General features: G+C 37.7%; 1 protein-coding gene across 1 annotated transcript in view; it reads left to right on the top strand.

The window, feature by feature from the left end:
* The window catches only part of LOC140145267 (uncharacterized), a 17,705-nt gene extending 2,296 nt beyond the window's left edge, over positions 1 to 15,409 (top strand). Inside the window, exons 2-7 of the mRNA XM_072167031.1 lie at positions 1,014 to 1,103; positions 5,013 to 5,123; positions 6,023 to 6,133; positions 12,580 to 12,699; positions 14,971 to 15,143; positions 15,398 to 15,409. Of these exons, the coding sequence (XP_072023132.1) occupies positions 1,040 to 1,103; positions 5,013 to 5,123; positions 6,023 to 6,133; positions 12,580 to 12,699; positions 14,971 to 15,143; positions 15,398 to 15,409 (591 nt within the window). The 5' untranslated portion in view covers positions 1,014 to 1,039. The remainder of the gene's footprint in view (positions 1 to 1,013; positions 1,104 to 5,012; positions 5,124 to 6,022; positions 6,134 to 12,579; positions 12,700 to 14,970; positions 15,144 to 15,397) is intronic.
* The last annotated feature ends 5 nt before the right edge of the window (positions 15,410 to 15,414 follow it).

Genomic DNA, 15,414 nt, shown 5'->3' with positions numbered 1-15,414 from the left:
TGTTTACCGACCGATATTCCGGGCAAGGAACACTAGCCACGAATGCGAGGGCATCCGTGAGCAAATTCGTGGCTAGTGTTTCTCGAGCAACTCATGACCCCCTCATATATACCTCCCTCTGGATGACACACGAGCTAGTTTCATGTCTTGAGCATGTGTATCGATTTTCTATTATAGGTACGCCCGTGGGGGCACTCCCACTTTGGAGGTGACGCGTATGTATGGCTGTCAAGACCTCCTTTTTCATCGTCGCTGTCACCCAAAGACCCCATAGTTGTTTTACGAACACATGCTCTGCCACCCGTAGATCCCTTATTTTTCCATTTGATCTGTCACCCAAAGACCCTTATTTTTCAATTTGAACAGCAAATTTCATTTATCATTGATTTTGTTACTTATTTTGAAAAAAAATAAAAAATTGAAGCCATTTAAAACTAGAAATTCGATGTTTGAGGTTTCTGTGGCGCTGTTTCAGCTCTCACCCGAAGGGTCCATTTTATTAAAAGTTCATGTTCTCACCCAATGACCCCATTATTTTTTACATTTTGCTCTCACCGAATGCCCCTTACTGCGAAAGTGCCAGCCCTACACCTATATCCATTCCCCATTGACGTGCCCTGGGTAGGTACACCCCGGTACGCCTGAGTTCATGCTATGCATGGCTGTTTGACAAAGTACCAAAATCTGAATTTTGGTGATTTTTTACGATCGTCTGGATGAGCAAATCACTGAATGGGCCTTTAATTCGATTATTACATAACTTCGGCAGCGAACAGTGGCTGTATGCGGGAAGATTACACTGCAATAACAATTGATTTAGTACTTATACACTGATATATGCAAAATAACGGATAAGCTGGTTCACTCAAAACACGCTGTGTTCAAAATCTCATGCGAAATGCGGTTTTGTCAGTCATATTATCAGTGAATCCAGTGATTATGTAATTTTAAAAATTTAATTCTAATTATAAACTTAAAAGCTCTTAATTGTTTTGTTTCTTTCCTATCTTCAGATACACTTTGTTACAAATCACTCAACATGAAGGGGTTTGTCATTGCGTACGTGGTCTTTTTTTCTGCCGTTATTATAAATTCAGTTTGGGGTGAGTAAAAAAAAAGTCGATCTGTATTCGTAGTAATGGTAGTAATGTAACAGGATTAATTACCATAGCGATAGCGGAAAACAATTTTGGAATGTATTGCCCTTGACTAGACGTACGCTGTAACTCTGCAACGCATCATTGATTATCAAAGAATAGGCATAAAGGCCATGAAAACATGAAAGTTTAATGAATCGACCTGCCGAAGAGAGTAGAAAGGACCTCAATTGCGGTCACGACGGGCGGCAATGGGGTCAGCTATTATGATCCCATCAGGCAGCAGTGATTTGTGAGTCCAAGAAAGTCTTCTAATTTAATAAGGGAATGACTTCCTATCATAATGTCGAAATTAGAATTTCATATCAATAATACGAAGGAAATAAGTGACAGGCATGACATGTATGAAAATACAAGTTAAATTTGGGCATAAAAACCTTGACACCTGACCTGACGTTGCATCATGGCGCCATATTTGTGTGTGGTTGTTCGTACTTGTGTTCTCGTAAGTAAATGATTATCCATCTACACTAATCCAGACTTATTGGCGATAGTCTGCCAGCATGATTATTGTTAAGTATGTATAGAAAAGCACCATTCGCCACTTGCACGGTTCCGCCATTATGCACTATATGCGGGAGAGCCTCGAACTGGCAGCATACATGAAAGGAAGAATTACGTAACCTTACACAGAATGTTATATGACTGGTTCAATTCCCATTCATGTATGCTGCCAGTTCGAGGCTCTCCCGCACATAGTGCATAATGGCGGAACCGTGCAAGTGGCGAATACTACTGACATTTCATTATTATACAGCCACAATGATAAAAAAAATACGATCTTCATTCATCACGTCCATCGGCTCATTTCCATAAGCTTCCATACGTAGGGACAATCGAACCAGGGCTATGACACTCAACTCATTTGCATAGCAAAATGACCCATCTCCTCTGCAGCCAATTTGGTTCCGCTCCATCGAAATCAAGCTGGTCACGGAGGAGACTACCCTCCTTGTGTTTGTTCATTTGTGTATGGAGAGCCCATCTTGGAGTCCGTAATGACTTAGGCTACGCTCTCAGCTAGAGTCCGACGCTGCATTTCACTAGAAATACCTTTTCTGTGAAATCGCTATAGAGCCAACCGGGAACACGTATTCGTTTTGAAAATATAGCATTAAAATTAGTATCACCCTTGTGGCCCTCGTGCAGTGGAAAACCTTAATTCTTTCATTAAAAGGAAATGAAAACTTGATTTAAAAAAAACACGGATCTACCTGTGCACATATAAAATGGGCACAGCAATTTGTCTCAAATATGAATGAATTTTAAGAAACATACGGGATATGATGAACATTGACCTGACGCCATGATAGTAGGATCTATTAGTCGTTTTATATACAATGTATATACCGTATTGTCATAATACCAATATTTGTCTTTATATATAATGAGTAATATTTAGCAACGTAAATGTGCAGTTCATATGCACAAACGAATACTGATCTTTATGATATTCAGGTTTTTTGTACATCACATATAACATGTCACATAGGAGGTCATACGTGTTGACCTTCATCTATTGTATTTGTTCATCTGTGTATGGAGAGGATTAACGCCATTAAAAACTCCATCAGTATTAGGGCGTAGTTCAGTGAACTCACCGTTTTGCTATTCCAATTACTTTGATAATACAGATAATAATGTATTAATGGGTCGAGGCGATTGCATTGAAAAACCTAATAAATTATTCATAACAGTTACGTAATCAATCGATAGTGCGGACACTTTTCATTTGCAAACCACCAAAATTCGTGATCTTTTAGCGTTGGAAAAGAAACCACGTGAATAGAGTGCCCTCTCAAGAATATCAACTCTCTGAATCGAACAATCGCCGCCCCCTATCCATAGAGGTCAGTGGTCTTGACGACTACGTGTTTGCGCTCTCAGTAATTTTAGCACCCTTGATTTTAATCTACTGTTCAATTAGCTAGTAGTTAGGATGTGTACGAATTCTACTCAAGAACATTCTGTTACGGAGTAGCCTATGCAGTTTCATAAATACTTTGATTGGGTATGGTCCGAAAAAATAGAGGGGTCAACAAAGTTTGGCCAAATTAATAAACAGTATAACCATATGGCCTACCCTGTCTGGCATAGAGGCCGTCAGTGTGACGTCACAGTGGCCATCTTGTGGGTACTAGTAAACTCTGTTCAAAGTTTCAGGGCATGAACAACGGGTGAATTAGGTACGTATAGAACAATACTAGCAGTCAGTCAATCATATCAAGCAAGTGAAAGACGAGCTCGTGGGTACGAATCATGTACACAAACACTATTGTCATGAGTCGCGCTTTGAAAAGGCTGACGGCCTCTATAGCTTCTGGTCGACATTATTTTTGTGACATGACATGGAATGTGCATAATAAGTATGTGTAGTAGCCGATACAAACAGAAACTACTGTGTCCCTTAATCAAAGGTCAATTATCCACACGTGTTCGTGAAATTGCGTGAAATTTAACATTCACGGTTCGTTTTACAGAGTTGAGTGTAATCATGGGATTGGGTATACTTGATTATTTTGTATTAATTAAAATATGTTTTAATGCAGATAGATCGTGTTTGCGATCGCTCTATCTGTAGTAATTCAATAATCAGTTTGACAAGAATTCTCTCACGCAGTCATGGTGTTGCGCAGTATAGCTATGCACTTTCTAGATGCTATAAAGTCACGTAAACCTCACAGATTATACGCAATATATAAAAAAAATACATTTATTTTATATGGATATGATATACACACTATTAAAAAGTCGATTATTCAACCCATTTAACCCAACATAGATTATTACTGAAAGATACGAGACGTCTCATACTCTCGAGGTAATCTCTGCCTGTCCGATATATTAACGCCCTCTAGCAAGGTCACGGCGTCATATTAATAACAATACGCTATTTAGAATATGGACACATGCAAATTAGCTATTATTACATCCTGATTCCCTTATCCATGGTACAGCCTACTTATAGTGTATGGCAATATATTCAAGAATTATAAATGCATGGGAAAGAAGAAAAGGAAGGAAGCCCTAACATGCCTAAGAAAGAAATACAAATCAACACAGAGAGTAGAAAAGAGCCTACAGAAAGAGGAAATCGCATAACAAGCAAAGCGTCGGACAGAAGCAAGAGAATAAACGAAATACATTATACAGAAAAAGCCGCGAAAAAACTAGTAACAATCTTCGAAAAAGTACTTGGAACGTTAGGCACACTCTGCCGAAATTCTATGCTGAGAATTTCTTATGATAATGGAAATGACGTATATTGTGTTTGGGGACAAAATATGACATCTACAACAATGATCTACCATTCTCCTCTCCCCATCAATCAATGTTGGAGCACAATGGGAAACCGCTGAAGACATTGGCCTTTTTTCAACATTGCACGGGGAAAAGGTGGTGACAGTTTTCCTTTTTTTACACGCAATCGTTCCAAGACGTATTTCGAGGATTGTAGATAATAATTAATGAGTGGCGTAGCCATGCAGGACTTTTCGTCAGTGTGTGAAAATGGGTGCAAGGTCACTGATCTTCTATATCTCGAAAATTAATAGGAAGAATACCCATACGTATTCTGAATCCATTCTGAGCCTTTTCGATCCATTTCGACTCATTTCGGCCCATTTCAACCCATTTTGATCCATTTCGACCAATTTCGATCTATACAACTTCTCATAACTTATATAGATAGTACCTAGCCGCCATATTTTGTGTATTTGTGAAAAACACATTTGTTTAAACTTTGACACAGTTTACAATACTTATATAATTATACTAAGTTTCACCCATTTCGCATTTAGTATACGTCAGGCTGCAGGTTAACAATATTATATGACATTTTGTTACGTTTCCTAGCATGTGAGGATCTGGCAGGTACTGATTATTGTACCAAACATAAAGGTGATTGTGACGACCCCAACTACCAACTACTATATATATGTTCCCTAACGTGTGGAGTTTGTAAAGGTAAGAAAAACATTTTTATCTTTCTTGCACAAAACTCACTAAAAGACCTAGCACGGAGCATATGAGCAACAGAGTAATCGACAGCAATCAGACACATTAGGGACGCACCATTAGATATTATCTTTTTTCGCTGCCTTTGGAGGCAAATTTTTTTTCGCCGCCTTCAGCGGCGAAGTTGTCTTTTTTCAATTAATGTATACCTTTATTCAGAGCTGGGTAGGGAAATTTTTTTTACTCATCAGTGAGGCAAATTTTTTTTTACTGATCAGTGAGGCTATGTTTTTTCCTCAAAAAACTCCCTAGCCTCCCCGATAATATCTAATTAATTATCTAAATATCTCCCTTATGAGGTAGCAGCTGCATTAAATGCGAATATAATTATTATATTATGACAGATATGATTTACATCAAGCGCTTGCTGTTGAATGCCGATCTGATTATTCTGATATAAATCTTTGTGTATGATGTCAGTATAATGAGGTAGCGATAGATCTTGGGCTGAAAGTAGCGCATCTTAGTATACCGATACCGATCTGATTATTCTGAAAATCATTATGCAGGCTACTGGTTAACTATGAGATTTTGTTACTTTTCTTCAGTTCAATCAGTTCGATCAATTTACTACAGAATATATTGTATACTCAAAATATAATTTAAAAATTGTAAACCTGTTAACTTATATATTTGTGTACTAAAGTATATCGACACGTGAATAACATCATGTAGAACAAAATGGCCGCTAATCCGCCTATTGTCTAGACATAGGCTACATCTTCCGGTTTCGTCACGTGATTTCAGATGCCTATCCCAACATTCATTATTCGGTATACCGATCTGATTATTCTGAAAATCATTATGCAGGCTGCTGGTTAACTATGAGATTTTGTTACTTTTCTTAGGATGGGAATGTGTGGATCTAAAATATGCTGATTATTGTACCGCATATAAAGACAAATGTGACACGGAACCACAAGTTAAAGCTGACTGTCCCAAAACGTGTGGAGATTGTGGTAAGAAAAGCATTTTTATCTTTCTTGCACTTATTAATAAGAAGTAGTAACTTAACGGTACGGGCAATTTTAAATCGATGTGCGAAAAGTTTTTTGATACGTTCATTGATTTCTCAAAAAGTAAAAATCTCAGTTTAACAAATAACGGTTCAAATGAAAGCCAATATTGGGGCTAATTGTTGTATCACTATGAAAGGCCTGACACCAATTTGTTTCTGGTGACCCAAGTTCATGGTCATTTTTGCTCACGCACTTTTTTACAGATGGCCTGGAATTTCATATTTCGGTTTCAGCGATTGCCCAAAAAAGGTGGTATGTTTTTTGAAAAGCGTTTCCGCTTGGAATGTAGATAGTTATTGTTACTATTACTCTTCGCGATTTGAATTTACGCACTCTTTAGCTGGCAATTTTCAATGCATTTTACACAGGCTAGAAATGTTGCTTGCATAAATACCGATATTTTTAACGGTATCGTTTTTGTTAACCAAAATACCATCCACATTAGTTCCCAAGACTTTGATGAAACCATAGATACCAAACATACTGCAGTTACTGTCCGTTTTCCTATACACAATACACAGTGCTCTTACCATTGACGCGTAACATCTACAAATAGTGTATGTTAGAAGTATGGGTATTTGCCTAGTTAACGTCGCTGTGTGAAAAAACCGGCCAATATTAAAAGTACTCTTCTAAAATTCTAGAAAATGTAGTTTTGTAACATGTCCTAAATTTTTAGCTAATTTAGATGTTTGGAAATATTCGCACTTTGGTGTTTTAGTGTATGTTATAGGTAATAGTACATTGCCTAGTTAACGTCACTGTGTGAAAAATAACCGGCCAATATTTAAAGTGCTCTTCTGAAATTCTAGAAAATATAGTTTTGTAACATGTCCTAAATTTTTAGCTAATTTAGGTGTTTGGAAATATTCGCACTTTGGTGTTTTAGGAAGGATATGTAAACGACAGATAACACCACAAAATATGAAGAAATTATTTCCAAACCGTGTTACGGCCCACAGCCATTATGTTTCTCATTTTCAAGAATGTGGTTAACAATATGTACAGTATAGAGGCCTTGCATGTGATGTATCATCCCGTAAATATGGCGGACTACTCAAATGCATTCAACAAAAGCATGATTGCAATCTACCGTGGCAGTTCGTCTCACACACATAACCCTGCACTACAATCAAATAGGTTGATGACAACATTTGATTGAATGGACTGCACTCCGCCATAACTACGGTGAAGGACACCGGTTCAAATCCTTTGTTTGGAGCCAATCGATAAACTCATGCAAGGCCTCTATTGTCTTTATTTCGTGAACAAAGGCCACACAGTAATTGTTACCTTGCGTTTGCTTTATAATCGTTCACCCAACTGAAACTATAATACCAGCTCATTGCTCATTGCACAGGTAAAACAGAAACTTGTATGTGTGGATTTAACCAGAGAAGATCTGATGTAACATAGTTGAGCTGTTTTCAATGAGTGTTATCTTGGTTTAATAGCTTTTAATGGGGTTTAAGTCCTGCAAAGGTCGTGGTGAATTCTACTGTAGACATGACTGCATCATGATCGGACTTCAGGTGATGAACAGATTTTAAACTAGAATCACACGAACCAGCGTAGGCCCTATCAAAATGTACTTTTTAATATATCGCGTTGTGATAAAATGACTGCTTTTTCCTTGTAGTTTTTTATAACAAGGAAAAGCTTTACTTACCTCAAACTTCTCACGAAGTGTTATCTCAATGTCCGTTGCTGGTTGGTATTATTCCGAGTATGCGATTTTCATGATTTAGGCCTACTTAGCCTACATTTAACCAAATATTTGCCCACACAATGATCGAATATATTCCAAAAATGGCGCTGCATTCGGTGTCACATTAACGGCAAGGTTATGCTAAGATGTGTGAGACTTTCTGACACTATATTCACGCTTTTTACTAGCTATTCAAACCTATGACAAATTTGCATGGTTTGCAATGTTCAATACCATTTTCACCCTGATGTGACAGTGACGTCACGTCAGTACTGTACGAATTTTATTAGGTGCAGCCTCACTCGCTAGAGTTCGATCAAACTTGCGCTGGTGTACATACGCACGCGCTTAAAGACGCCGCATAGATGCGCCAGCGAAACAGCCGTTTCAACGCGTTGACGTCACTGCCATATAGGGGTGAAAAATTGTATAGGTAATATATAGATGACTATAAAACCTCAAACTCGCCCCTCGATCAAGGTTGGCAGTTGAAGCAGGCCTCATTTTAGCGAACTTTGCCTGTTTAATGCGATGCGAGTGCAAGCGCCGCCCGGACTGCGAAAGTTTCTGCATACCGAATATGGGTTTAGGTTAGGCCTATATCATGGCCTCTAGGCCCTATGATTTATTTTTCGAAAAGAAAGCCTAATCCCGGAGCCTAATCAATTGAGAAGGGATTTTTTTATATTCAGTCATAGTATTTTAATTGATTACACTGAACATGAAGCTATATCTCTTCTACATGTAGTGAGTACCTCATTAGATTGTGTTTACAAGAAATAATAAGCGCTGCCTCCTCGAAATATCTTATGCCAGCAGCTTTGATGATCAAATATTATCTACAACCAGGCACCTGTGTTCAAGGCCTTTCTATTGACCTCAAAAGAAAGGATTAGAATTATCAGAATGCCGTCCTGACCTGTTTCCACACATTATTAATGAGTCGATAAGGGACAGTGCTACCGTTATATTCAGTGAATATGTATGGCCACTATACAGTTTAATGGCCTTATTGTGATCTGGCGGGCGTTTTAAAAGCACGGTCCCTGAACACAACATGACTGCGTGGGCATATTTCCGGGCAAGGAACAATAGAGACAAATTGCCTGGCAATGACGTCACATGTAATCCCAGTCTATAGTGTGATCAGAACATTATAGGCTGGTGGTCATTTATAGTACGATCATTACGAAAAGTCCAATGTGATTTTTAATGTATTTTCTAAAATTAAAAGAACCACTTTTTAGCTGAAGTTGTGAAAGGGTTAAAAGACTACAATATTACGGCTTAAACTAAACAAGAATTTGTTTCTTTGGTCTTTATTCCTATAGCCACATCCCTTAAACAGTGTAAATCACGAAAGGGCAACAGAGTAATCAAGAGTAAGCCGACACATTTTGAGGTAGCAGTTGCATTTTTAATGCGAATTTTATTATATAGGGTCCACAACTTATAAGTCCCCTTTAAATATTTTTAAAAATATAAATATTTGACGAATTGTAAACTTGTAAAAAGATATGAGTAGCCTTATTTGTTTTACACAAATGGACCAAATTATAGCGTCACACGTCATTGCGTTACGTCACAATGGTTCATTATGTAAAAAAGAGACCGTTTTACACGGTTGTTTGAATTGGCTTCATTTTTAACTAAATTCACACTATAGATGGCGCTATTTATCCTAAATCATATTGCTTTTTTTGCCAGGGGTAGGTGATTAATACTGCCATTAAAACAGCTGGAATAGGTGAAACAAGCAACAAGGAAATTTTATAAACATATTATCAAACAATAAAAGGAATGATTTGTATTAAAAGTTTGAAAGAGCAATTTCCAGTAACTAAATAGCGCCACCAATTTTGAGTCCATAGAAGTCAACTCTCAAACAATACAGTAGGTCAGGTTTATTCATATGCTTGTTAAAGAAAAAATTGACTGCTGTGGACTCAGGTGCAACTTTAGTAACGGCCTCTTTTCTTACACAATTAACCATGCATTGTGACTGAATGCAATGATGCGTGGCGCTGTAAATTGGTCACATGTGTAAAAAATATAAGGCCAAATGTATCTTTTTACATTTTTACATTTCGTAGAATATTTTTCGACTTATTTTAATAACACTTACTTTAAAAAGGAAATGGGCGTACCAAAGAAAAGTGCCCATGATGCAGGGTATTGTAATCTTTTGACATCAAGTAAATAAAGAGGCACTTTAGTGTAGTGGAGAGATAAGATTCAATCTAGTCAACCAGATTTTCCAACATACCTTGGAGCAACCAACGTTGCGGCCAGTACCACTGACCTTCAGCTGGGTTGTGATGTTAAACACATTGACTCCCGACGCCATTTGGCGAGGTAGAGTTCTGACGGTTCTCTCCCAGGCGTGTGAGAGATTGTTTCTGAGTCCTCCACCACGGTTGAGGGACGGTTGTTTTGCTCTAACCCAAATGGCTTCTTTGACTCGTTCGTACCACCGTGACTCGTGGTCGAGGACTTTGACGGCCTCGAGGACCAATTCGTGTTTGCTGGCCTGTAAAGGTGTGTAAACAGCAGATTCCGGGACCCGAACTAGAACGTAGCCTTTTCCTGAGTGGTTGGGATGTTTCTCCTATAGTGTCCGTTGCTGTGCCGAAATCACGGGATGCCGAACGGACGGCTTGCCGAAATCCGGGGATTTAGGCAGAGCTTGAGCGTGCCCAAATCCCGGGATTTCGGCGCAACACCGTACAGTTAAAACTCTCAGCGCACTGTATACCGGTCCACTCTTTGGGTTGGTTGTCCTTGGGGTGGACTAAGGCCTGGCAGATGGTGTTGACTGGTTTAAAGTGGGTTGTGATGTTATATTTCTTGAAAATACGCTTTTTAAAATAAGTTTTTCGGGTAGCACTTGCAGTTCTACCAGAATAATTGCTGGAGTGTTTGGCGGGTTCTTTATTGTCTTTACCACCTAAGATCAGGGCTTTATCAATGCATGAGCTTGCATGAACGTACGCATGAACGCATGAGCTTGCATGGAAGCTTGCATGAACGTACCGACTTTTCTCCCGGTCAGTTGTGTGATTTGCTCCAAATATGCCTGGATAACACTTATGATGGTCAATTACAAACAATTGAATATATGAATACAAAAGCCACCCAAGTCCATACTTTGGCGAAATTGAGTTAAGCATGGGAAAGTGTTGCTATACATAGGCCTGTCATATGTTTGAAAGAACAACTCAAATTCATCCTCTGTGTCTATTGAGCATGTGAAAAATAGCATGTATGAAAGAATCAACCCAAGTCCATGATTTGAGTCTTGTAACACATTGATTGAAATCCAGTATGTAATAAAAGTCCACTTGTAACATCTTCATTGCTGGAGAGTGACTTTTGGAAAAAAAATGGGTTTAATCAAGGAAAGTGTGTGGTTTATATTACATGGCAGAATGTTTATTAATATTATACATAATTGTGTGCTTTATTTTGTATTATCTTACTATTGGTAATATCATTCCAACATTATCGTCTTTGTATTTGATTAAAAAAAAACACCCAAGTCCAGAATTTAAAATGAACCCCACGAAGTCCCTGAAATGCTAATCGTCATACCTAATACAGTTTAACCCACCCATTTGCACGTACAACTTACCATATTGACCAGGTAAATCTAACTGAAGGAATTAAAATGATACACAGGTTTTTTTCTCAAAATCACTTCCCATGCACTTGGGTGGGTTTGGGATTCATGTATTCATTGCATGGTTGCAGTATGGGTTCCCCAATTTCTCCTTTTCCAAACTTTATATGGAGAACTTTGAACGCGTAGCTTTGTCGACGTTTGACGGTATTGGTCCATCCATTCTCTTATTTCCATGGTCCATCCAAGTGGTATCGTTTGTATCTAAACGAACAATATCAGTTAATAGTGTTTGACAACAATTTAAAAATAGGCTAAAAATACATTTTGACACATTTCTTTTCTGGATTTTTCAATTTCACATGAAAAGTAGACATGTTTTCTTAGTATACATAATACAAAGTAATAATATTTGTTATGAGGAAAAGCCATTCGAAACTTTCTTTATCCTTAAACGTAGTCTAGTTGAAATCGGGCAAATTTCACTAATATTTTTGTGTCTGTTGAACCCTTCTCATATGAAACGTGTTTTATTTTTGTTTCGAAGTCCCAAGGCATGTCAGGGAGCTCAAAATAGTAACAAATTATTAATCCCGAGTAAACAGTTTGACAACCGCACCTTAAAAACATTTTTATGGAGATTAATATCCAAGGCTACAATATGATGCTTACTAAACTTTGGCTTTGGTTTTTTACCGTATCTGAAGTACGAAATCTATATTCGCTTTAACCAACATATCTGAACAATCAAAAACCACACTTTTATAAAATAACTTTTATTTTGTAGCCACGAGTTAAGAGTATAATCATAGGTAATTTTAATATCCTGACACGTAAGGTAACAGAGATATGATGATGGAGGAAGAACTTTTGAATGACCCCGTGTATGACATTTTGTTGGTTAATCCTGCCAGCATGACATTGTGTGGATATAACGATAGATCTTGTAAATAGCGCCTCTTCTCCCGTAGTCTTCTCATGACGACCGATTTGATTTATGTTCTGAAATTCTCTTTGCAGGCTGCACGTTAACTATGACATTTTGTTATTTTCTCTTAGCATGTAAGAATAGGAGAGATTATTGTGTCGACGAAAATAAGCATTATTGTGACGATGGTGCTTTCAAAACTGCATGCACTATGACGTGTGGAGTTTGTCCACAATCCGGGGGTCCACAAGGTAAGTAAAGCATTTTGTATCTTTCTTGAACTAATTAATATGAGGAAGTAGTTTAAACAGTAAAACACTAAAGGGCTTAGCCCGGGGGCTTCAAGTAGCGCGGAGCATATGTGATGCGATCAAGCAAAATGAGTCGGAACTCGGAAATATTAAATTTTCAGTTTCTTATAGGATAGGGAAAAGTATTTCCAAGCCGGGTTACAAAACTGCATTTTGTAGAAAACCCCATTGAAATTGAACAACCAGTTCCAAAGATATTAGCAATTAAAGAGTTTTTAAAACAACAGGACACAAAAGGAAATATTTCCTTTATTTGACTATATCTCAAAATCCATATTTCCGAGTTCCGACTGATTTTGCTTGATCGCATCACATATGAGCAACAGAGTAATTGATGGTATTAAAACCGACACATTTTGAGATTAGCAGCTGCATTTACTAATGCGAACATAATATGACAGATAATGATTTACACCACACGCTTGCTCTTGTACATGATGAATGCCGATCTGATTATCCACATAGAATTCTTTGAGCACTGAGGCTGCAGGTTAACTATAACAAATCACATATTTTTTAATCTAGAGACAAGTCTACTCATAATTATATATTTTTTTTTAAATTAGGTCCTTAATTATGGTCAAATTTATCACTAAAATTGGTAAGAATTAAATTTAGTATATTTCGGTCCATATTTTGACAAAATAGTAAATCAAAATATTTGTAACTTACATGTATGCTAATCATTTAGAAGTGTAATAGTAACTTGTAAAAATTGGTAATTGTTTCTAAATTTCACAAAAAGATAGCGAAAATAAAAATTAACAGCCAAGCAGGATCCTGTATATGCCTACACCCTTAAGACCCTTTTGTTCAAGGCAAACACAAATTAAATTGGTATGGTAATAGCTTAAATATGAAGGATGTGCCAAATCGTCATTCGATATTTTTTCATTTAAAGCTCGGCAAAAGAGAAAAGAAAACGGCAGTGTTGACAATCATGATGCTCCATTTAATAATTGCATGTTGCAAAATGAGTCACATTGACCAAAACGTGACGATTTACTTTTAATATGACGATCTTATCACTTGCAATGTATACTAGCACATTCTTTACAAAACTGTCTGTTTTTGACGATTTTTTAGATTGTCTGATTTAGCGAATCGCTGATCGTGCCTTCATTGAGCACGAATTGAGCACGAATTTTATATTGTGGAACACATAATAATCTTTAGCTAACATTCTTCAGAACGTTATTAAGCAATGATATAGCCAGGACTAGACAAGGGGAAACTTCTTCGCCTTAGAGCATCTCCCCCTTGACCATTTTCATCTCTTGCAAGTCACCTTGCTTTCTACGTTTGCCCCGGCCTCTCCAAAAAAAATCCTTCTACATGTACGCCACAGACGCAACGTAAAAACGAAGCTCATTTTAAGTTTATATGGAAACGGCGACGACACCTTCGCCATGCAGCGGATTTCTCTGTCCCAATGGACGGTGCATATCCGTGCTTTGGAAATGTGATGGTGATGACGATTGTGGAGACGATGCTGATGAGCAATCTTGTCCTACAGGTACGATGCACGTTTTTACATATTAAATACGTATTACATTATTGTTTAAAGGGCAGCAAAGAAAGGTAGCCGGAAGAGGTATTCGAAACGGCGACCTATGGGTAGCTCGCCCTTGTATCATTTATTGAGGTTACCACATAAAGGTGTCTGTTGAAGAGAGTAATGCAAATTTCTTTAAAAGGAATAGGGCGAGCAAATGAGATGTCAAGATAGAGGTTTAGTTTTGCTCGAAAAGTCTAGCAACGAATTTGCTCACCGATAGCTTCACATTCGAAGCTAGAGACCATTGCATTCAAAATCTAGTCTTATATGTTGAAAAAAAGAGTAAAATCGGGATATGATCCAATCATTAGGGGTATTAAGAACAAATGACCGTACCGGGACCAGATTCAGTAGTCATGGTAGTAGGAATTACAAACAGACAAAATATCTTTGCGAATTTGATATCAAATAGGGGACGTCTATATTAAAATTCATATATGAAAAAAAAAAAAAACGCGGTCCTATTTTTTCATATTTGAGACGGTCGAAAAAGGCAATGCAAACCAGGGCATTATTACCTTCTCCTCCCCCTCCTGTACCTTTTTACCCCTCCCACCGGAAAAATCCCGACTACACTACTGGTGCAGCATGCTATACCAATCCGTAGTCCTAAAAATCTGATGTTGTATAGCCTTAATTTTTTCACTATGCAGTTGCTCCACTCCAGAATGAAATTTCCCTGATCGGCAAACCTACCAGCCAAAGTTCTACACATGACGCTTCCCAGAGCATCTCTGACCACGCAGTGGTTGGCAACACCAACGGATATTATTTCTCTGACTCTTGCACACATACAGGATTTTGTTACTTTTCTTCAGTTCAATCAGTTCGATCAATTTACTACAGAATATATTGTATACTCAAAATATAATTTAAAAATTGTAAACCTGTTAACTTATATATTTGTGTACTAAAGTATATCGACACGTGAATAACATCATGTAGAACAAAATGGCCGCTAATCCGCCTATTGTCTAGACATAGGCTACATCTTCCGGTTTCGTCACGTGATTTCAGATGCCTATCCCAACATTCATTATTCGGTATACCGATCTGATTATTCTGAAAATCATTATGCAGGCTGCTGGTTAACTATG

The sequence above is a fragment of the Amphiura filiformis genome, unplaced genomic scaffold (assembly GCF_039555335.1).
Source record: "Amphiura filiformis unplaced genomic scaffold, Afil_fr2py scaffold_188, whole genome shotgun sequence".
In the NCBI taxonomy this organism is placed as follows: Eukaryota; Metazoa; Echinodermata; class Ophiuroidea; order Amphilepidida; family Amphiuridae; genus Amphiura; species Amphiura filiformis.
Note: the sequence above shows the minus strand (reverse complement) of the source record. Positions and strands in the feature narration are given on the sequence as shown.